This window comes from Manis pentadactyla, chromosome 6 (assembly GCF_030020395.1).
Source record: "Manis pentadactyla isolate mManPen7 chromosome 6, mManPen7.hap1, whole genome shotgun sequence".
Taxonomy (NCBI): Eukaryota; Metazoa; Chordata; class Mammalia; order Pholidota; family Manidae; genus Manis; species Manis pentadactyla.
Window position 1 is genome coordinate 157693685 of NC_080024.1, and position 22835 is coordinate 157716519.

The 22835-nt window shown below is 56.8% G+C and overlaps 1 protein-coding gene across 4 annotated transcripts in view; it reads left to right on the plus strand.

Annotated features, from left to right (window-relative positions):
- The window catches only part of NFATC1 (nuclear factor of activated T cells 1), a 181985-nt gene that overhangs the window by 80588 nt on the left and 78562 nt on the right, over window positions 1-22835 (plus strand). For 2 of the 4 annotated variants that reach the window (XM_036884313.2, XM_036884318.2), the window contains exon 10: window positions 15463-17230. The exons of the other annotated variants lie outside the window; for them this stretch is intronic. In XM_036884313.2, coding sequence (XP_036740208.2) covers window positions 15463-15512 — 50 coding nt within the window. In that variant the 3' untranslated portion in view covers window positions 15513-17230. Of the gene's footprint in view, window positions 1-15462; window positions 17231-22835 lie in introns of those variants that run through there. 4 annotated transcript variants of the gene reach the window in all.

Sequence of the window (22835 nt, forward strand, 5' to 3'; positions counted from 1 at the left end):
CCCAGGCTCTGCAGCTCACGGACCTTCCCTTCAGAAGAGCCTCGGGTTCAGTCCAAGGCTGCCCATGGCTCCCAGCCCGGGAGAGGGTCACATACTGTTCTTTTAGGGAGTGTTAGGACTCTTTTCAGGGAGTGTTAGGAGAAAATTCTCATTGTTTTGATGGTAGAACTTCCTGCAGGGAGAGCAGATGTGTGTGACTCCACACTGCTTGCTGTTCAGCTGGATTTAAGGTCTTTGCAACTGAGAGGTGATAATGCAATCCTCTTCACTCGTGGAATCCACGCCCGTGTTTGCCGACACTACCGTAGGCTGGGCCCAGGGAGTCCTGAGTCCCTTCACCGTGTTCATGTTGGATTTTGAAACAAGGCCCCTCTTTCCTTCCAGACTGTACCGTGGACACTCGCACATAGTAAAAGAACAAAGAAAGTCTATTCCCTCTAAAACATCCGCCCTAATCAGGCCCAGGGGGACCAACTAATCAAAGCCTGATACATAGGACAATAGGCCAAGTCAGCCAGGCCACCCCCTCCCAGAGGCACCGCTATCTCTCCAGAGCCCAGGGCCGGGCAGGCAGCGCAGGATGCAGTCATCCCGGGCCGGGGTGGGTGTTATCAGGGCCCTGGCCCTCCCCTCTCCCACCCAAGGGGACTCGGCCCTATCAGGCCCTCACAGCTGCTGTTATTTAGATAGGGCAGGAAGTGGGTCCTGGAAGACAGTGCAAGCCTCCAGTCCCCAGCAGCGTCTAGAAATGCCTGTGATTTAGCCCAAGGCCCTGGCTCCCATCGGAGCCCTTGCAGGACAGAAAAGGGAAAAAGCGTGGCAGGGAGGCTGTCTGGCCACGCAGATGTGGGACCGGGGGTGGGGGAGCCTTGGCGTCACTGTGGGACCTCGGCTGGCTGGCTGTGTGAACCTGGCGGCTGGGCCCACGGCCCCCTTGCTGCCCTGCCAAGGTGGGACCCACACGTGGGCAGTGCCTTTGGTCTGCAGGGACGCCCCGGCTCCTGGCCGCCTCCCCGCCTTCTGCCCGTCAGGCAGGCTGGTCTGTGCCTGGGTGCTGTGTGCCTCTGCAGTTGATGTTCCTGGGGCCTGGGGGTTCGGCCCAGCAGAAGCCAGGTGGGAAAATCCAGGGCCCGTCTCCGAGCCGACATTTCAGTGCAAAGTGCCTCAGAGGGTGGACGAGGTCTGTGCCGTCGTCAGCCCGGGGCTTGGAGCTGTGTGAAGTGACTGTTTCTGCACCGCCCTCCTCTCCGGGTGCGGGGCAGGGCCCAGGCCTCCCACCCCTCTGTGGGTTTGGGCTGGAATGGGTTTTCGGAAAGGAGCCCAGATTAGAGTTCCACCATTCGCGACCGAGCTAGCATCTGCCAGTGTTCAGGGCGAGAAGCGGCTTTGAAGACATTTCCTCTCAGGGCCATCCCTGCCGAGCGTGTCTGGAGGGACGTGCGCCTGTGTCCCAGGCACGGCCACGGTCCCCGGTGGGGCGGCTGCGCCGCCTGCGCCTTGGCCTCAGCTCCCTGCTTCGCGTCAGACTTAGAATCGCCTTCATACACTCTCTGTGTCCAGTTTTTTTCCACAGTGGCTGTTGCCAGCAAGCCGTAAACTACCGTCTATCACTCAGATTTAAGATCCTTAACTTTAAAACAAATTAAACTCTTGTTGACATTGTAATAAAAATCAGAATGGAACTGAGTGGCTCAGTAGAAGCAAAGTTCAATTATTTCTGTGGATTTAAGATTGTTTTCTGGGATTCCCAGACTCCCAGTGCAGTGAAGCTATTTCCTCTTGGCAGAAAGCTGGAGAGAAAAAAGGTGGTGGGTGGATGAAGGGAGGTGGCCGCCCTGGGCCGGCCCCTCAGGAAGCTGCCGCCTGTCACCCGGGTGTGTGCCCTGGCTCCGGCAGGAGTGTCTGCGGCCACGCTTGGAAAGGCCGCAAAGGGCCGCTTGTCCGCGGGGGCGGGGCGGCGGTGTGGTGGCGTTACTGTGTGTGAATCTAAGAAAAGAGCTAGAAAACTCAGGCAAGTCGGCGTGTCGATGGGGTTCCTGTGCGGGATCAGGAGTCGCATGGAAGCTGGAATCTGTCCTTCAGTACTCGTCCAAAACCCGGAAAATGCCTGGCCTGCCCGCCCCCTTATCTCTCATCACCACACTAACTGTGATATTTGATGGTCTTTACAGTCTCTTTCCCTCGCCAGGGTGGAAACGGTGGTTTCCACTGGATCAAATGCCAGCTTTCCGTCCTGCGGGCAGCTTCCTGCCGTGATAAAGCAGGACTGAAGTACTGCAGAAGCGCGGGGATGGAGGCGGGTGGCCCGTCCTTGCGGAGGGTTCTCAGGGCGTGGCCAGCCTCTGGAGGGGGGACCTGGCCTGGCCTAGGGGCCGGCACAGCCTCCCGCCCTCCCCACACCGGCCGCCCCCTCTCTTCTGCTTCCTGGCTCTCTGCTTTCAAGGGCAGGTTGGCAGTGGGTTCGTGACTTCTGGCCCCTGAAAGAGTTGATGCCCGCCCATGTGGCTAAGTCTATAGAGCCAGGCATAGAGCGCACGGATGCCCCGGGGTGCTGAGGGATGCTGAGACCTGGGGACAGGGGTGCCAGGTGGGCTTGTCAGTGGACCTGGCTCAGCAGATGGTGGCGCAGCCACGGAACGCCTACAAACGCAGGACCCTCCGCGAGGTTTTCCACAGAGCCCGCGTGTCACCACTGAGTGTCAGGAGTGGCGGGGCAGCCCTGCCCAGTGGGGGCCTTTGCGGCAGCTGGGCCTATCCTGGCACACTAGGGCCGCCACCCTGCCAGGCCTGCCAGCTCGGAGCACTCCATCGCATCTGACCGTGCCCTTGTAGGAGAACATACTAAGTCTCTGACGGCAGGTGGAGAAGCCGGGGGTCTCGGCAGAGGGGGCTGAACCCTGACCCCGCACCTGAGCTGTGCTAGCAGCCCTGTGACCTCCTCTGGGATTTTCTTCACCCCCTTCCTTCACGGGAGGGGCCCCGGACCTGTCCCTGAGCTCAGCGTGGGATGCCACTGAAGCTCCAGCACTAGCTGACCACCGACGATGCACCAGCCTCCCACCTGATTTAACATTTACTGTGAACAAATACTTTTAAATAGCCGTTCCATACACATTGTCATTTTTTGAGGACATACTTTAAGGCTTCTGAAGAAGCCAAATGTAGATAAACAGAAGGAATTAATGTTGAGTTTTCCAAAGGATAGCTCATCGCCCCCCTGAAAGGAAGAAACCCAGCAGACCCACAGTAGAGCTGTTCTGACAGCAGTGCCGTCCTGACGCCGCGGGCTGGGCGCATAGGGTCTGTTCGGCCCCCTGCCTTGCTGGAACTCACGGAAGGGGCTGACTGAGCTGCCGTACGACACCTCAGCCAAGACTTACCTGCAGGTTCCCTACTTTGCTCTGGCGTCATGGGGCCGTCACCGCGCGTGCAGAGCGCAGCCCTGGGCCCTGGAGAAGCTGCCGTGCAGTGGGGGAGAAAACATCCAGACGGGGGAGCCCTGCTCGGCACTGAGTGGTTCCGGTGGCAGGGCAGCTCTGCCGGCGGTCGGTCGCTGGCTGGCTGGGGGGTCGCGGTGCTCCCACCCGGGAATCTGGGCGGCTCCAGATTGTTGCAGGGACGACTCCAGGGGAGGGAAGGTGGGAGCTGAGTCTTCAAGGCTGTCTCTTCCGGGCCTCACTGGCTCCTCAGGCTCACTCAGGGACACCGTTAGTAAGGTGTGAAGCCTCCGAGGGACGTGGCACACTCCAGGCTTGGGCTCCACATCTGGAAGTTGGGAGCCGTTGGCCGACAGAATTCCTCCAGAAGGTAGCTTCGGACCCTTCTCTGAGCATGCGTCCCTGGCCCCACCGTGGTCCCGGGTCCACAGCCCACGCACGCCCTTTGCACGTACAGGAAGGAACCCAGAGGTTTGTTCTGCCTGCTCGTCCAGGTGACGCCGGGAGGTGGCCTCTGGGCCGTGGCGATTCAGCCAGCTGCTCGTCGCTGTGATCCCCGGGGGCAGGCTGCTCTCCCGCCAAGCCGGTGGGCGCATGCACGCGGCCCTGCTGATCTGACTGAGGGTGAAGGAGAGCTCCAGCTGTGCAGTGACAAGAACCCTGATGGCCCTTTATGCCAAATGCAACTTGCATGGCACCTGGTACACTTTGATGAATTACTCGTTATGTGCAATGTTGGAACAGCATCTATAAAGAGCAATAATTGGATAATCAATACGAAAATTCAATCTTGTTTTTTCCCCCCCTCCGGAGTCAGGAAGCCCTAAAAGTCATGGACCCTTGTCTCATTTGCCCATTTTTTTCCTGATTCTTTGCCTCCCGTGCCTTGTTTCCACATTAGGAGTTGTTAAGAGTAACTTGCCAGCTGGGACAGTGCACGTGCTTTTCTTCATGCCTTTTGTGACTTTTCCATCCAGATCTTTATAAAATAATGAGGTTCTGCTGTTGGTTTATTTGGTCAACAGCCGTAGGCACAGTTTGACCCTCAGGGTGGGCTCGGCCTCGTGGGGTGGAGAGCAGACCAGACTGTTCAGAGTCGTGTGGCCAGAGTGGGGTTTCACCAGGGGCCTCCGAGCCGAGGGGGCTGCAGGTGGCCTTCCCTGAAGTGGCAGGGGGCGGCCAAAGGCACGACGCAGGCCTCCTGGGCAGCAGCCAGGCTGGGGCCCCCCGAGAGATCCCAGAGCCCCTGGACACAGCTGGCGTGGGGCCTCCTCCAGGGGGCACATGGCTCCTCAGCACCGGCAGCTCACACCCTCCTATTTCCATCCTGGAAACGCATGCTCTGGCTGCGGAGTGGGAGAGGCGTTGGTGAATCCCCGAGGCCAGCAGCAGGGGGGACGGCGCTGAGGCCACCCAGACAAGCCAGGGAGAAGTGGGTGGCTGTGGCCATGTCAGGACCACATGGGTATTGGCAGGCTTCAGGGCCCGACTGGGAGGAAGCGAGAAGTGCAGCAGCCTGCCAGGGACGGCTGTGCGGGTTGAGCCGTGGCAGCCGACCCATCGAGTGAGGCCTGGGCACATGGGGGGCGAGGGGAGGAGAGAGGCAGCGCTCACCCGGTGGCAGCCGACGAGATGCTGGGGGTGAAGCCAGGGGACGGGTGTGCACACACAGGGCGTTCTGTTGGAATCGAACTGCAGGGTGGCTCTCTGAGGCTGAAACAATGAAAAGCACTTGGTGCTGTGAATCTGTGCTTGCTGCCTCTCGGGCCCCTCCCACCACTGCAAGTCTGACTTCGTAGCTGGTTTACCGAAGAGCTAACCGAACCAAGGCCGCCCCTTGGGCATCGTGCCCAGACCCTGAGAGCTCGGTCTACTCCCGGGGTTTTCCCAGCAGTCGGCCAGGGAGGAAAACTGCGTTTTTGGCTGGGAATTGGGTGGCCAGGCAGCGACCCAGGCTTCTGTCTGTGCCTTTAGCCTGCATTGCGGGCGGGACCACTTCAGGCCTCGGACCTCCCTCCCGCGTCCTCCGCTGTGACTTAGAGGTTCCCGTCTCTCTCAGGCTGTGCACACCTGAAGCTAGAGAGGTGGGGCCACACCCTTCCACTGAGAAACAGAGCATCCAGGCCTTGAGGCCTGTGGGCTGCAAGGAGGAGGAGGCTGTGGGCGGGCGCTGACTGAGGCGGCTCTGGGTGCTGGGCCAGGGAGAGGCCCAGGAACACAGCTCTTGTCTCGCACCTCAGATTCTGCACCTGTGGAAGGGAGGTGGCCTTGTGGGAATTCAGTCTGAGAAGCACATAATTGCATGAATGATATTTGAAATAGTGCTTTAAAAACAGTATAGTTTTCAAACATTAATGATAAAAACAAACAGCTCTTTGTATTGTTTTAATTCCTTCCAAATACCCAAAACCCTGGGCTGCCGGGTCAGCGCCCTCAGCTCGCAGCAGCTGGGCACACCAGCTCCTCTCTGGGCCACGCTTGCTGCCAGCAGGAGAGCGCAGGACTGCCCAGGAGACCACCATGTGGCCCAGGTAAGGGCACCATGCCACACCAGGCCCTGTGTGGTGACGTGGGCAGAGGGTGGCTTGCGCCTTTCCCTCAAGCAGCAGGTTGGCCTCTGTGCCAGCTGGGGATGTTGGGTACCCAGGCAGGGATCTGTCTTCTTGGGGACCTGCCCTGGGAGCGGTGCCCCCACCCCGCAGGCCCTGTCTGCACCTGCCCCTGCAACGCCCATGTCACCGACGACATGGAACTCGGAGGCTTTCCCCAAGCCTCCAATAAATGTGACCTGAGTATTATGTTTACAATTTTTAAAAAACTAGTGCACAATTTCCTAAAGATTTGAATGACAGTTGAGAATATTTGAAGGAGAGAAAGCATGCTTCCCTGTCCACATACCATCGCGTGGCCTTCTGTGGAGCATCACTGCGGAAATGTCTCTGAGGGCATATCTCCCGAGGCACTGAGCAGGTCTCGCTCCTGCCGCCCCTGGGCATGCCCAGCAGCTGGGCCCTCAACGCGTGCAGGAGGAGTCGCATCCCTGTTGTCTGGTCAAAGTGCTGCACCTCGGTGGGCTGGGTTGGGTGAGGACGTGCACCTGCCCAGCTCAGGGGACCCTGGCTGCGGCCCCACCGACAGCCCGGGGAGTGGGGGCAGGCCCAACGGCGCGAGTGTGTGGAGCGGTGGGGGCCAGATGCAGTGAGGCAGGACCTCACATCTGCTGCCTGGTGCCCCTCTCAGTGGATGGCAGAGAGGTCCTGGCCCAGAGAGCGGGCAGACAGGAGGGTGAGCCGGCCAGTGCCCACCTTCTTGCCAAAGATGGTGTTGGTTTTTAATTGCAACCACTTCAAACTGCCAGAGTAGGATGAATAGTGCGGTGGGTGCCCGGGTTCAGTACTCAGGGTGGGCCAAGATGTTTAGAGATCAGGTCCCGGGCTTCACACATGTTTATCCCCATGCCCCTCAGATGCACACATCTGTGTAAGTGACCATCTGCTCATATGATAAGAGCGTGACCGTCACACCTATCAGAGTCACTGATTCCCCGGTGAGGCCAGGATTTTGTGAGCTCACTCAGTGATGTCACTTCTCATGAACCTGGAACAGTGGGTTTGAGCCGCCTCCTCTGCTTCCATCATGAGCAGCAAACCAACGGGTGGGTCTGGGGGCACCTGGCCTGTGCCAGGCTGCCAGGGGGCTGGCTGGTGCCGACCGCTGACTCTGGGCTGGTCATTTTGACTGTCACAGACTCCAGACTTGGAGCGCCAATGTTTGGCTTTGGCCATGACTGTCCCCTCTGCTGTCCTACAAAGAAGGAGCCCCTGCTAATGCTTTTACTGTGAGTCCTCTGACCTCACGCCAGAGACACTTCCAGTTCTACAGAGGGTGACATTGGAGTGGGGGGGAAGGCATTCTAACTAGCCTGCAGCGGCCACATTCTGGGTCTGTTTATTTGCTTTTTCTTTCAATTAAAGGGGTTTTAAACAATTTTTATTTTTTCAATCCATTAATTCTGTTTGAATAGGAATTTCATAATTTGGGGAAATCACTTTCCTAGCAGCCCAAAGAGAGCCCTGGAAAAGTGCTTGCTGGTGGTTTGACTGTCCCAGTGAGTAATTGCAGAAAGAGAGTCGGCACGGATAAGTCATGGGCCAGGTAATGTAGAGAGCACACGCCCGGCCAGGCACCAGCAGGCAGCACGGGGGACAAGCCTGTGGAGCCTCCCGTTACATGCCCACTCCCTGTGGACGCTAGGGTTTCCACACAGGGCGTCTGCATTATTTGGAGTATTCAGGCTAAATAAGGAAGCAGGGTCTGAAGGTAGGAAAATTATTCTGTTTTAATGGTGTATCCATGCTCATCAGCGCCGGCCCCACATGCCATCGGGAGGGTCATGTTTTATTGAAACCGTGACTTGTCATTCGGCTGCTCCACTGTCCCATTCTCTCCTTCCAAAAATAGCAGGCCCCATGGCAGTGGCTTATTTTGATTAAAAAGATAAAAATAAGTGAAGGCTGAAATAGGACACCCGAGGTAACACAAGGACTTACTTTTTAATGAAACTTGAGAAACTGCATTATTTTCTACTGCTTCACAATGCATCTTTTAAAAAGTCAGAAAAGTAAAAAAGGATTTAGTGGTGTTACAACTCTGCATTTTCAGAATTACTGTGGCCGCGGCAGTGTCCGCAGAAGCCCGCGTCACCGTAGTCCCACCAGCGTGGCCCCTCATGTGTAGGGGCGCTGGGGCAGCGGCCAGGTGACCCCTGTGGGGCTGGGTGGACACAGCCCGCATGTGCGGAGGGCAGCGACAGGTGCCCACATGGGAGGAGACCTTCACTGCAGACTTTCTAACAAATTAAAGAACCCGCATGAGAGACACCACGTCCTTGCCCTCAGGGCCGGCGCCCAGTCCCCTCCGCGCTGGGCACTTCGCCTGTGCCTGCTTCCCGTTTTCTGGTCTCTAGATAGTGGCTTTCATCGTGCTGTTTCCGAGTACTTGGCTCACATCTGCTGTGATGCTTAAATAAGGACCGAATGAGCCTAGACGTGTCGGTCCAATGGAAACGTGAAAGCAGGTGCTCAGCAGGTCCCTGATTCCGTGGAGCCAGGGGCACATGTCTGTCACACTCCCTGCAAGGAAGTCACAGCAGCAAAGAGCTGCGTGTTCATCTGAATCTGCAGCCACCGTCAGATGGCTTCTCACCCAAGAACCGCCAGCACGGTGAAGGCCTGGTGCTGCAACGTGGTGTGGGGACGCCCTGGAAACTGGCTCTTCCAGCATAGATTTGGCCCGAGATGTTCCTGGTTCCTCTTGCGTCCCTAAATCACTGCCCTCTCGGGTTGCAATACCAACTTTAGCTAAGGGTGTATTTTTTGGAAAAGTTAGCAAGTACATTGAAGTTACTCTTCATCGTAGGAATGGGAGTGAATGTGCTGCCTGCTTTCTTGGCTCCTCAGGGAGCTATTTTGGCTTTCCCTTAAAAATAAAATCAGTTTTGATGACTCGTGCTCCATAAAGAATATCCATGTCTCTGTCCCTCGGAGAAGATGGAGCCCGCAGGCAGCGCCTGGGTCTGTGTGGCTGCCTGCTCACCATCGGCATTGACTTTGGTCGTGAGCTCTGAGAGGGTCCGTGGGGCGTGATGCCACGAGGGCTGGGGAGCCGGCCACGTGCAAAGCCAACCGCCAGGGGGTCCTTATGCACTTCCCTGTTTCCCGCTGGCCTTTGTTTAAAGGGCAGCAGCGGCTTCAGAGAAGTGCCGGTCTTCATGGACAAGCAACCTTGCAGAGTGTCATAAAACCAGGAGTGAAAGATGACGGGGCCCCTCCCAGGCCGGCTGCTCTGCTAAGTAGTGGTAGTTGATTGTTGAATTTTAAAAATTCGTAGTACAATTGGTTTGCTTATTGGTACTAATGTAGCTGTTGAAAAAGAGAAAGATGCTTTAAAATATATTTAATTAAGCGAATAGGTACCTGTATCAGCAAATAAGTGTTTTAAAAACCTGACACAAAATTAAAATTTGCAAACTACCATCTTAATTAAACATTTTTTAAAACAAGGATTAAACAATATGGCTGGCCAACATTGCTGAACCAGACTTCTTATTCTGTAAACCCAAATCCACTTCCTAAGAAACCATGGTCAGCGTTGTATGAACACCTGTCTGGAAAACCCTAGTTCTGCCCCCCCGTTCCTTCCTTCACCACACCCAGCAGGCAGGGGCCCTGTCACGTCAAGCCGACCTTTTCCCTTGTTTTCTGGGCCGACCCTCTGGGCTGCGTCTGATGAGAGCAGCAAGGCTGGTGATTCTCTGTGACAGAAGTGAAAAGACAGCTGATGTTTCTGTTACCCTAAAATAAACCTATACAGACATTTTTTTCTGGTAATAAGAGGGATACATTTGCATTGTAAGAAATAGAGAAACTGAAAGCATAGGAACGAACCCCTGTCCCTTCACCACCATTCTGTGTCTTATGGGACCATGTGTCCCGGGGCTGAGCCCAGGCTTTGCATTAACTTCAGGCCAGTATGACTGTCACTCCCACGCCCTATAATTCATTCTTTTTTCTACAGTCAGTAAACTGAAAGTTCACCAGGAAGAGTGAGGAGCTTGCGCACACCTTTCTCTTGTCAGGGCAGGCTGAATGGAGGTTCCCCGCACACGGACCCTCCCTCGAGGACCGCTCCCCAAGTAAGCCAGGGCCCAGGCGGGGCTGCTGCCCGCCTCCCCGCCAGCCTCGGGGAGCCCCTGGCTGGCCACACCACACTCCCACAAACAGTGGGTGGCGCCACCCCGCTCTGCTGTCTGCCCAGTGTGTGAGGACGGTACCTCCCCCACCCTCAGAGTCCTTCTTCACCGTGAGGCCCACCTCGCAGGCAGCAGGGGGCAGCTCCGTGAGGCTCACACACAATTTAGAATCCTGGGCGCACAGGACTCAACACTGGGAAGAGCTGAAGTCCCCACCTGTTCTCGCAGATTAGACCGTCAGGGGCAGCCAGGGGCAGGAGCCCAGAGGCCAGCGGCACAGGCCAGACCTGCCCTCCCCCCGCGCTTCCCAGGCACCCCCAGCTGCTCAGGGCTCGTAAAGGAAGCTCACAGACCTCCTCACGGAGGCTTGGGTGGCGTGGCATGAACGCAGGGAGGATTTGGGCCTGAGCAGAGTCGGAAAGTCACAGGATCCTCGGGAACTGTTGGCCAGAGCTGGTCCACTGCCATTCGAGAAAGCGCAGGGCGGCCCCTGCTGCCCAGGCAGACGGGAGGTCAGGCCGCCCTGAAAACCACCCCCAGGCCTCTCGGGCTTCTGATGCCTCTCGGGTTGCTTTCCTCCCAGTATTTACTTGTATTTAGCTCTGATCACATGTGTCTGGTACTTCGCCAGATTTGAGGCCCACGCTGGATGTTGGGACCGGGGTCCCTGCCTCCACTTCTTCCCAGCGCAGGCGAAGCCATGGCCACCTCCTGAAAGTCCCTGGTCTGAGTCACGCACAGACGCACAGGCCACCACGGCTTCCCTGGTGGGGAGCCGCACACCGTTGGGAAGCCTGGGGCTGGCGAGTCGAGGGGGCCTGGGAGCACCACCCCCCGCAGCCCTGAGGCGCTGCCTCGAGGCCGCCAGCCGGAGCCCGGCCAGGGGGTCGCTGCCGAGCACATCTGGGCATGGAGGCGAAGCTGGCGTAGGAACCGTGAGACTCGGCCCAGGCCCGGAGCGCTCGCCGCACCCGCCCAGACCCCCAAGCAGGGCTGCCTGCCGGGATCTGGGGTGGGGTCCCACAGAGCCAGGCGGCAGTGTCCTCTGGCTGAGTGGCTGCTGTGTGGGGAGCTGGCTCACTGCGCTGTTCGCCTTAGCGCCAACGGGCTGCTGACACATGGCCTGGCTCTCGCCACACACGGGGAGCAGGCAACGCCAGGCCTGGGGACCCCTTGGTCACTTGCCTCTTCTCCTTTTTAGAAAATGGTTTTTCAAGCTAGTATAAGAGAAATGACTGGAACACGGTTCCTTTTAGCTTAACAGAATTCCATGTTGTGGGTGGGTGTGCTGATGTTTAAGAAAAGCTACAGAGAAGGAAAGGGATCGCCTTGCCCCCCGCTCTTCCTCATGCCAGGGACAGCCTGTCCTGAGCATGAGCTGGGGGATGAGAGGGACGAGTGGTGGCAGAGCCGGGCAGGCAGGGTGCAGTGGGCGGGCGGGCAGAGCTGTCGGGACTGGTGCTCCACGTCTGCCCACCTTCACAGCATCAGCCAGGGGGCCCCGGGGCCAAGTGCCTGGCCCTCCCATGACCTTCCTCTCTAGTGCTTGCAAACAGCAATGCCTGTCCACCCATGGATCTGCCGGTGGGACCACGTGTGCCCAGTGGAGGACACTCGCCACAGCTGTGCCTCGGCTCCCTCACGTGTAAGCACCTGGGCCACGGCCACCCTTTCTACTTACTGACCCTTCAGTTCCTCAGAGGGCAGACGCGAGAATCAAGAACATATGCACAGGTGCTCGGCCACCATGAGGGGCTGCACGCAGGTCGTGTAAACAAGGAGTTCGCTCATTCCTCACATTTGACTTGAGAGCCCAAACTGCTCTGAAACCAAGTATTCAGAAACAGGGGAAGTGTTGCCAGAAAGGTGGGCGTCGATGGGACAAACCATATGAAAGAGCATTCCTGCTGCCATGGCCCCTCTTGTTTGCGTGGTCTGTGCCACCATACAGGAGCCCTCCGGTGAGACCCGAGGCACGGCGAGGGGCATTTTCCTGGGCACAAGCCTGATGCCAGCCCTGCTCGAGACGGGGTGGGGAAGGAGAAACTCGCCGTGTGGCCGCGGCCTCAGCAGGGGCTGGCGTTCATGGAGAGCCTGAGTGCGGGCGAGGCCCGGCCTCTACCTCGTGCATTTCGGTCTTTCATGGAAAAAATACCAGTGTCCTCCCTCAATTCCGGACATGTACACAGAGGTGCATTTGGGGGTGCGTGAGGCACACGCTTATCCTGCATGCATCCCAGGTTAAAACAAGAGTTCAAATGGCCACATGAGTTTTAGGAAAAAACAATAGTTTCCACCTTAGGAGCATTTTAGAGAAAAATGAGATGTGAGGGGAAAACCCCTCTTATTAAACCAAACTGTGGTGTAACAGCTTCACCACATCCTCCTGCAGGGACTGGATCACGCCAGGGCAGGTTCCTCTTTCAGGGCCCTGCATGGGGTCACATGTCACCTGCAGTTAACATGCTGTGTGAAGAAGAGAACCTCGTGTCAGTGGAAAAGCTGAATAAGAGGATGGAAATGATCAGCGGAGAGAAGCCATTGCGGGAACCGTGGGCGTCTCAGCACGGCCACATCAGAGGCAGCCGCCCCCAGACACACAGCCCCGTGGGCCGGACTCGCACCGTGACCTCCTGTGACAGCAGCTGGAAGGCCGGGGCCTGGGTCGGGGCCCCTTCGGCCCAGCCACTGAGACCTGGTCGCGCAGCTGGCCCTGTGGTGGGCCCTCCCCCTCTGAAGGGCAGAGGGGCACAGACTACGTCTGGAGGGGCGGCACCCAGCTTCCCACCCAGCATGGACTGGGTCCAAGTGCCCCACCACGGGCAGCTGGTCCTCCTGCGGCTGTGGCTGGACCCCGTGGGGGCTCGAGCCGTGGGTCTGAACAGCAGCTGTCAGACGGGATCTGCTGCTGCTCCAGTGTGTGGGCTCAGGGCAAATCGGCCTGCCCGGCAGCTTCAGGGCCACACATCGGGCTCCTCCAGACGGGAGCCATACACACACTGGCGGCAGGCTCGCCGAGGGACTTCCGCCCGCCCACTGTGCCGCTCAGCTGCCTGGGACAGGGGAAGCCCACTGCCGAGGCCTCTTCCCCTTTAATCCTGCACAGATGCGTTTTCCTGAGGGCCGTGTCACTGCACATTGAGAACAGGCCTCTTCTTTGCCTGCAGCTGCCCACTCGCCCATCTGCACACCCTCAGCCTCAAGCAGGGCCCACTTTCCCCCACACCACTGGCAGTGCCCCTCACATTACCTCTCGTAATTACCCTCAGGTCCCCGATGCCCCTCATTACTGCCCCCCAGACCTGTTCCATACACCCCGTTGCTGACCCTACAGAATCAGCTGTGGGACATGATTGTCCTTGGAACAGAATAAAAGGATTGCGGCCTGAGCGGACCCACGGGAAAGCCCACCTCTCCCCACGGGGCCTCCCAGCACTCCTGCCTTCTCCCTGACGTGTCTGCTCAGGCTTCTGGCCGATCCGCACCTGGCCCAGCAGCCCAGACACCGCCGTCCGCGCCTGCTGCCTATCCACCCAGGGCCGGGATCCCTCGGGAGAGAACGACTGGTGACCGTAAAGGCAACTTGTAAACTGTCAGGCGCAGCGGGAATACCCAGCGAGGCTCAAGCGCCAGCCCTGTCCACTCCTCCCGCAGCGCCTGTCCTCCGCCCCGGCTCTGCCTGGCGCCAATGCCCTCCAGCGGGCAAGCCGCTGCCTCCCCATGACGGCACCCCGGAGAAATGGGATCATTCCACACTTGTCACTGTTCTGTGATGGGGCAGCATTCTGCAGAGTATGCGCTGGGCACGTGGCTCTTAGGCCAGAGGAGTGAGAGGCGAGGAAGAGGAGCTCTGTGTCCCTTCTGCTGCCGGACCAAGCAAAACGCAGCACCCGGGCCTCAGGGTGGAGGAGGCCTGTGGCCCGGGGCCACGTGTGGCCTGGGCCACCTTGCCCTGCCTCCTGAGGTGCCTGGGCCAAACGCTTCTCAGCCTCAACTGCGCTGGCCACGCAGTCGTCCGGAGCATCACAGAGAGCTGCCTGTAGCTGAGGGTGGCCCGTGACACTGGGGACAAGTGCCTTCCTGAGAGCCGGTCAGAGCACCCCCTAAACAAGTCACCGTGCCAGGGTGAGCGCCGTCCCGAGGTCATTTCCACGTGGATGCGAGGACCATCTGCTGAGAACCTGTGGCTGCCTGTCGGGTGGCGGGCCACGTGCCCATGTCTCCAGTGGGGTCCGGATGCGCCCTTTCCAGGCCGGTAGCCTGGAGCCCTCCCTGGCCTGCCCTGTGCTCCGGGTGTTTGCAGCGCGTCGTACCCCGCAGGCAGCCTGGCCTCGGCGCAGGGGGGCCCAGGCCACGGCTGGGAGGCCGTCTCGCTTGGGCTGGGCCGTGCAGCGCCTCTGGGAACAGCCTGGGGCCTGGGGCGTGCAGTCCGGGTTCCTGAGTGCAAAGCCCGTGAGCTCTGTTATCAGCTCCCATGACACAATTCCTGGTTCCCCCAGCTGAGCTTTATTATTGTTATTCTTAAAAATAGTCGGGATGGGGGGATGTCGAAAGGGAACTCAGGGAAGGGCGGGGTGACGACGTGTGTGCCGGCCAACTGCCCCAGGAAGCCCCCCTCGGATGGGCCAGGGCCTTTGCAGAGGCACGTGGAGTTTGGGCAGTTCCGTGACGCGAGTGCGCGGCCCCCACCTCCAGGCCTGGCCGGGAAAGCCGTGGTGACAGGCTCCCCCGCGACATTTCCCCCGTCCGGGTGCCCATCAGGAGGGAGGGACGCTGTGCGCCCGCTCAGATGGCCTCCCCCAGTTTGGCTCATTTCCTCTCTGGCTGCCAAAAATCACAGGCCGAGAGTGGACACGGACAAGGCAACAAAGTGAAGGAAAGGCCCCGAACCCGGTGCTGGCCCTCCACTCCAGCCTACCAAGGCCTGTCCAGCGACAAGGCTGGGGGAGGACACAGCCAGTGCACGCGGCTCCCAGAGGCGCCCCGTCGGCTGCCACACAGCACCGCACGCCCCCTGGAGAGATGCATCCACGGCCCCGGCCCTCCTCTCGGGGCCACGCTGTGGGAAGGCCGGTGTGTAGCCGTGCTCTGGGCTGCGGCCTCAGTGCCCCCGGACCGCAGCAGGAAGCAGGAAGGAATGTGGCACCTCCGGGACGCGCCCCTCACAGCTGCACATGACCTACTCGGCGTGGCTGATGGACTTCTGGCTGTTTACATACAGTTTTGCACAGGGCAGTGTCTCCCTAATGCATTCTCTATTTTGTTTTCTTGCAGTAAATGAAATAATAAGAAACGACCTCTCCAGCACCAGCATCCGTTCATAGTTGGTGACGTTGGATCTCACTCAGAGGCTGCATGGTGTCAATCCACAGGCACCTGTCAAGCTTCCCTGCTAAGACTCCAACAAGGTGAACTGGGCTCAGCCCTGCACCCTGAGGACCCGCGTCAGAAGTGGCTCCAGCGGGAAGGAAGGACCCACCCCCCCCCCGTCACCGAGGAAGAGGCCTCTCCAGGGGCAGACGGAAGGTGGCAGGGTGGGGTGAGGCAGGAGGTGGACCTCAGGGCAGCGGCCCACGTGGAGGCTGGGCCCCTTGGGCACCCCTGGATTCCAGAACTGGAAGTGCCTTACTTAAGCAGCGCCCACCTCAGGACAGCGCAGAGTGGAGCACTGAGCTTGCTACCGGGAGAGTGTTCACAGGAGCAACGACTGTAAGAACATTTCATTGTGAGACTTCATCCTTCGTCCAAACTGGGAGAATGCTGGCAAGCTCGGCGTTGCAAGAAAACCTAATGCGTGGGTTCTATCTACTTCTTCACCTTCTCCTGGGCTGCGACCTACAATTCTGCTGCCTTATTCGGAGTGTTTTAGAGATCTTCCAGTTTGTCATCTCAGCTCTTTCCCAATCTCCTCCCCCTGCTGTGTTACTGAAACTGTAGGATTGTTAATCGTGGCATGGTGGGATTGCTAGGGTTTTGTTTTTAATCTGGCTTCCAAATTAGCACAAGTAGGGTGACTAGCACAAGGTAGGTTACTGGATGAAAGAAATCTCTGTCCCAGGACAGACCCCGCACTTGCATGTCTGTACATAGGTAGGCCTGTGTGTATTTGTCCATCAGCACAGCAGTGGGACCGTCCTGTCTGCCCAGCAAGGGGCCTCCACGTTAGCAATAACAGGGTCTGTTTTGGAAAATGCATCCAAGACTCCAAAGCCGGCTTCTCAGCCACTGCCACAGGGACCCATCTGCTCTGGAGGGCTGCGTGTTCTCGGCCCTACAGTTAACAGAGCACTTTAGGAAGCCAGGACAGGGGGTGCAAATACCTGTATGCCACCAAATGGCAGGATTGGAAAGTGACTGTAAGTAATGCGACAGGACTGTAATATACTGGTTCACCTGTAAGATCAGTTCACAGAAGCCTTAGAACTCTGCTTCGTCCAAGAAAACGATTACCAAAAAGAATGTTTTGATATGCAGCAACTATAGAGTGTTTTTGGATTAGTTACTATTAGCAGGTAGGTTAGTGTGAGCTTTTCTCCTGCATTTTGTACAAAGAACGACTTGTTACGCGTTATTACTCGCAGTGACCTATTGTTCCACATAACCAGAAAGCATGGTTTAATCACAACCTGTCTGAGCTGGTGATGGTGCCTTAGGAGTCCGTGCCCCCTCGTGGAGCAGGCCTGAACTGCGCCTGCACGGCTGTCTGGGACACAGGGCAGGCGGCAGTGCCACGTGGTGAAGCTCCCCCACAGAAACGGTTCTTTCCGAAATGTTCCTCTGTATGATTATGTCTTCTTTAAAAATTCACGGGAAGAACAAACTGTGTAAGCCACATCTGCAGCCTTTGCACATGACTGAAGAGTGAGAGCTCGTGGCTGCGTGTGGCCTGTAGGGCCAGAGCCTGCCCAGCGCTCAGCCACGGAGCCGCGTGGCGTGCTCCCGAGGGGACTGTCACATGGAGAGCAGACCTGCCCCTTGGGTCAGGGTCTCTGTAGTTAGGAAAGAGCCAATAAAGCGGTCTTTTTTTTTTTGCTGGATCTTAGTCTGAGTGATCCATTACATGTGTGGAAAATGCTCCGTGTTTACGCATTTTCTGCAGGTACGTGAACCTCTGTTGGCTGTAGGGAGTGTTTCATGTCACAGAGCCCCGTGGGTGTGGTCGGCCTCTTTGGAGGGAAGCCTGCCACAGGAGAGCGGACGTGGGTGGGGCCCCCAGATACTCCAGCACAGCCCCCCAGAAGTGCTCGTCCAGCTGTGTGGAGAGGGAACGCACACAGGCCAAATACTTCTGTTCAGAGAAGCGACCCGGGCGAGGCCTTGGCCACACACAGACGCTCAGGCAGTTTGGCCATCGTCTGAGCAAGACACTGTGTGTGTGAACCCAGCTGTTCTCCGCCGCCTCTTTCTGCGTGCTTCCTAAGGCCGCCCCCTGCTCCCCACCCAAATCTTCTGCTTCAAGCTCAGGTAGGAAAATATTATCCAGCTGTTCATAAATCAAACATAGAACCTGGAGCTTGTCCACTAATTACTGTTCTGAATTCAGAAACAATATGTTGCTTTTGGGACTTTAGAAAACACAAGAATTTCTTCTGCTGAGAGGCTTGCAGTTCTTGAGAATCCTACTCGTGTTAAGCAGGTGGCGAGCATGCATGCCTCCAGGTTTCCACACTGACGAGCTTAGGGGACCCCAGGGTGTCCGGGGAGCACTGGGAGGGGCACAGAAAAGGTGGTGTTAGGGGAGATGGCGGTGGTGGCTGTGGGAGGGGGAGGACTCGGCTGCTGATGACCGTGAGGAGCTGGCCCCGAGGCCCAGCTGATGTCCCATCAGGCCCTGTCAGACTTGGAAAGCTAGACCCAAGGGGACCCAGGCGCCCACCGGACGCAGCGGAAGTCAGGAGCCCCACCCACTACCCCTGAAGGGCATACAAGAAGCTATTAGCACCAAAGTGAGTTTTAATAAATCCATCCCATTCCTAAGAACAAATGCTATATTCAGATAAAGCAATATAAGTTTATAAAGCAACTGGTTTCTGCAGAAGAGGTTGTGTTTCGGCGTGACTCCTGCTTCCTCAGCTTTCGTTTCTTTTAGGCTTATTTTGAGTAATAAGGAAAACACACCCACGGGCTTGTTTCTAGCATGGGAGTGGCGGGTTTGCCCTCCCAGCCACGGACTGGAGCTGAGGCTCCCTTTCCCAGGAGGCTGGGAGGGGTGGGCTCAGCGGGAGCTGCCCCTCTGTGGTGCCAGTCACACCGGGGTGGCTTACCTGAGATTCCCAGGCCGCTCTGCTGCCCAGGGGCACGGAGGAGCCTGGGGCGGGCTCGGCCCAGCACCGTGCAGAGAGGGACAGGCTGTGGCTCTGACTCCGGTTCACCCCAGTGCCCCTGGGCCAGTAGTTCCAGTCCTTCCCATGTCTGAGGCCCCATTTGGAAAAGGTCTCAGCATCCAGTTTCTCATAAACAAGTGCAGCTGTAGCAAAGCCCAGTGGTGGGCGCGTGCCTCTCTCTCCAGGGCCCTCCTGACCCGAGCAGCCGGGGCCACCAGCTGGTCGGACTGGCCCACAACCCCAGCCTGTCGCCCCTGGGACATGAGCACCCACACTTGCATCAAGGAGGGACCTCGTAACAACCTGCTAACCTAATTTGAAGTCACATACGTGAAGCACATCATATAATTCTTCATGCCAAAAAACTGAATTAGCAGTAAGATGTCTAAGTGTTCCTTTATGCCCAAGCAGAGGCGCATCTCATGCCTGCCCCTGACCACCTGGTATGGTCAGCCTGCCCTGGGCTTCTGCCAGGACATGGGGCTCTCGCCCCAAGGACCTGAGTCATTCAGATGGTGCCAACAGAGCTCCGGATCACACATTTTTGTTTTACTTAATACACACAGATTACATAGTGATGATTCTAGAGGAAGCCACTGCAGGCGCCTCACACCATTTCCCTGCTGGTGTGGCACTGGGCATCCGTGCCTCCCTGTAAGGCAGAGCCACTCCGGAGGGTTGCCCCGGCTCCTGGTGAAGCAGCAGGTAGGAAGCTGAGCAGCCTCCATGACTGCTCTGGCCAAGTGCTGGGGCACAGGGCTGCGGCTCCACAGAGGTGAGCTCAACGTCAGCGCACCTGTCTCCGCGGCCGCGCCTCTTTCCTCCATAAGTAGGAAAAGCACTGATGAGTCTCTTTTGGGGGAAGTACGGGTCACGCCTGGAGGAAGGGAGTTGGGCGATCTCCGACTGTCCTGGGCTGTTTCCACAGCTGTCGCCATGTGCTGTCCCATTCTGGAGCCTGACCTGGAGCTGGAGAGACCACCCCCACCCCCATCACCCCCTCTGTTCTTCCTGTCAAGAATCTGCCACTGTCAACAGATGCCTCTCTGGAAAAAGTGCATTTTCTGGACTTTCCAATTCATTTCTGCAGAGCCTGCTGCCCAAAGCCCAGGGTCTCTCCCTCCTGCTGTGCCCAGCGCAGGCCCTCCAGGAAGAGCAGGGCCCTGGTCCACGTCGGGAGCCCACTGGCAAGGGCCCCTCCCCATTAGGCTGTCACCCCCAGGACGCAGCTGGAGGGTTGAATGAGGACAAGGGGCACTTACCCTTAGCAGCCAACCGCCCCTGGGGGAGGGCATCTCTGTGTTTCCCTGAGACATGGAGGCATGGACTGTCCCCCTTCTCAGCCCTGCACACTTGGGCATGGCCCAGGCCTACACCCCGAGCTATGTCCACAAAGCAGGTATGGAGGGCAGAGAGTTTTTGCCTGTGACCTTTGGACTGAGCCCCCCTTCTGCAGAGAAACTGAGGGAATTACTCCTTTGCTCAGTGGAGTTGTAATGTCCACACTTAACAAGTGCCACCTTCGTGCCCAGTGGGCTCTAGTAAATACACATCAGCAATAAGACCCCCTTTCCAGGAAATGAGCCGTTAACATCCACACCCAATAAAGGAGCCCACCAGGGTGTCTGGTGAGGTGGGGGGTGCCGAGCAGGGATGGGGAATCGGAGCTGTACCCTGGGCAGGTGATTGGCAGACAGCTTGAAGGGCAGCAGTCAAGCCATCCTTGAAGGAAGGGGCAGGACAGTCCTGAGGGCAGGAGCATGGGTGCTGGGGAACAGAGAAGGCCTAGGAGGGGAGGGGGCTGCCGGAGGAGGGAAGCACGTCTGATTTCCCACAAGGCACTGAGCCCCTTGAAGATGTTGTGAGCCTCAGTGGACACACGCGGTGGCTGTGGTCAGGGCAGAGAGCCCAGCTCCAACCGGGTCCTCCTGGGTATGCCCCTTGACACCTGACTGCTGTGTCGTAAGGGGCCCCAGGCCACTGAGGAGACCACTGTGTTCCCTCAGAGACCAGGCTGATGTCCAGCCGGCGGCCAGCATGAGCCCCAGACACATGGGAGGATGAGGGAGAACGGGGCAGCAGGCACATGTCCTGGCCCCATCCTCTGAGCTGCCTGCTGACTCTAGGGAAGGCTGCACAGCCCTGGGCGCCATTGAGAGCAGGCGGTTAGCGGGCACTGTTGGGAGAATGATGGTAATTCGTAAAAGAAAAAATAAATAGTAACAGTGAAAATAAGAACCCAGGATGGTCACAGAGGCCAGGATGGTTTCGAAGGTGAAAAGAGGTTAGATTTGGGACATTTCAGAGGCAGAGCCCCCGGGAGGGAGTCCTGGCAGGGCCACAGAGCAGACATCTGGGGCTTGGCTGTGGCTGGGCCCCTCTGCAGGCCGTTCTGGGCCCGAGTCCCAGTTGGGCTGCACAGACTTCCTCGGAACCACACTGTGCATAGGCTCCAGCCACCCATCTCCTGTCCAGGGCCCTCGTCCGGCCAGCGGTGGGGACCATGGGGGCCCCCGTCTAGCCAGCGGCAGGGACTGTGGGGGCTCCCATGCAGTTCACAGCAGGGACCATGACTTTTCCTGCACATCTAACTCCATTTGGCAACTGTTTCCCCAGGGACCCAACTGACAGGACACCAATGTCCCCAGTATAAAATAGGGACATAATTCCATTCCAAATCTAATGTTCTTCTGGCATGTTATGGACTTCACATCCGTGTCCCTCAGAATTCCTGCGTGGAAACCCTGATCCCCACGTGTTGGTGCTTGGAGCAGGGCCTTTGGGAGGTGAGCCCACGTCGTGGGAGTGGAGCCCTCACAAGAAGGGACAGCAGAGCCAGGCGTGTGCTCTCTGCTCCCCCTGTGAGGACACAGAAAGGCCGCCTTCTGTAAGCTGGAAGGAGGTCCTCCCAAGGAGTCCACCATCTGCCACTCTGATCCTGGATTCCAGGCCCCAGACTGAGAGATAACTGACTGCCTTCCCCCACACCTGTGGTCACCTGCCCAGCAGTCTGAGCCAGGACAGCGTCCCTGCTACTCTCTGGGTGGCAACACCGTCTGGCAGTGGTTTCCTCTCTTCTCACACTGTGTCTGGGTGGGTCTGTGTGGTGCTGGCCCCCTGGCACAGGTTGGAAGTGCCCCTCTGCTTTGGATGTCCAGAGAGTCTCTGGTCAATGGGTATCGTGGATTTCATCAGGAAAGTCCTCCGGCCTGCAGCTTTCTTTGTGGGAGGATTTTGAACCACAAATTCAGTTTATTTAATAGATATAGTGTCATTCAGGTTGTTTTTTGGCTGAGCTTTGCTAGTTTATCTATTCCAAGGAATAATATGCCTTTATTACCCTCTTCATATGTATAGAACCCTTAGTGATATCCTCATTCCTGGCCATGGTCATTTGTGTTTTCTTTTGTTTCCTGACCGATCTGGCTAGAGTTTTATCATTTTATTGATCTTTTCAAAGAAACAACTTTTTATTTTATTGATAAAATCTGATCTTATTATTTCCTTTCTTCTGCTCACTTTGAGTTTCACTTGCTTTTGTCATCCAGTTTCTTAAGATGGAAGTCAAGGTCTTGGATTTGAAATTTCTTTCTTTCCTAAGAGAGGCTATCGATTTCCCTCTACATACTGTGTTAGCTGCACCCCACAGATTTTATGTTATGTTTTCATTTCATTCTATTCAAAATCCTGTCTCATTTCCATTTGACTTTTTTGACCCACTAAAAAGTGTGTCATTTAGTTTTCAAATATTTGGAGATTTTCCAGATTTCTAGCTTAATTCCATTGTTACTTAGCATACTTTGTATGATTTTAGTTTTTATATTCATAGGGTTTTGTTTGATGGTCCAGAACATGGGCTATCTTGGTAAATGCTCATGAGCACTTGATAAAAATGTGTATTCTGTGCTGTGGGGTGGAGGTCTTTGTAAATTCCAGTTAGGTCAAGTAGATCGATGATGTTCAGGCCTTCTAGGTCCTTACTGATTTTCTGTCCACTAGTTATGTCCATTAGTTAGGACAGGTGTGCTGAGATCTCTGGATTATTTGGCTTGTGGATTTGTTTATCTCTTCTGGGAGCTCCATCAGCTTTTGCTGCATGTATTTAAATGTGTTTAGGTTAGTTAGAACTGTTCTGTGCTCCAAATTAATTGACCGATTTACCATTATGAAATTACCCTCTTTGTCCCTAGTATTACTCTTTGCTCTAAAACCTACCTGGTCTGATATTAATCTTTGATTAGTATTAGTGTGTATATATTTGCTTATTTGTTAACTTTTAGCTCTTCTATGATTTCTATATGAATTGGGTTTCTTGTTTGCATA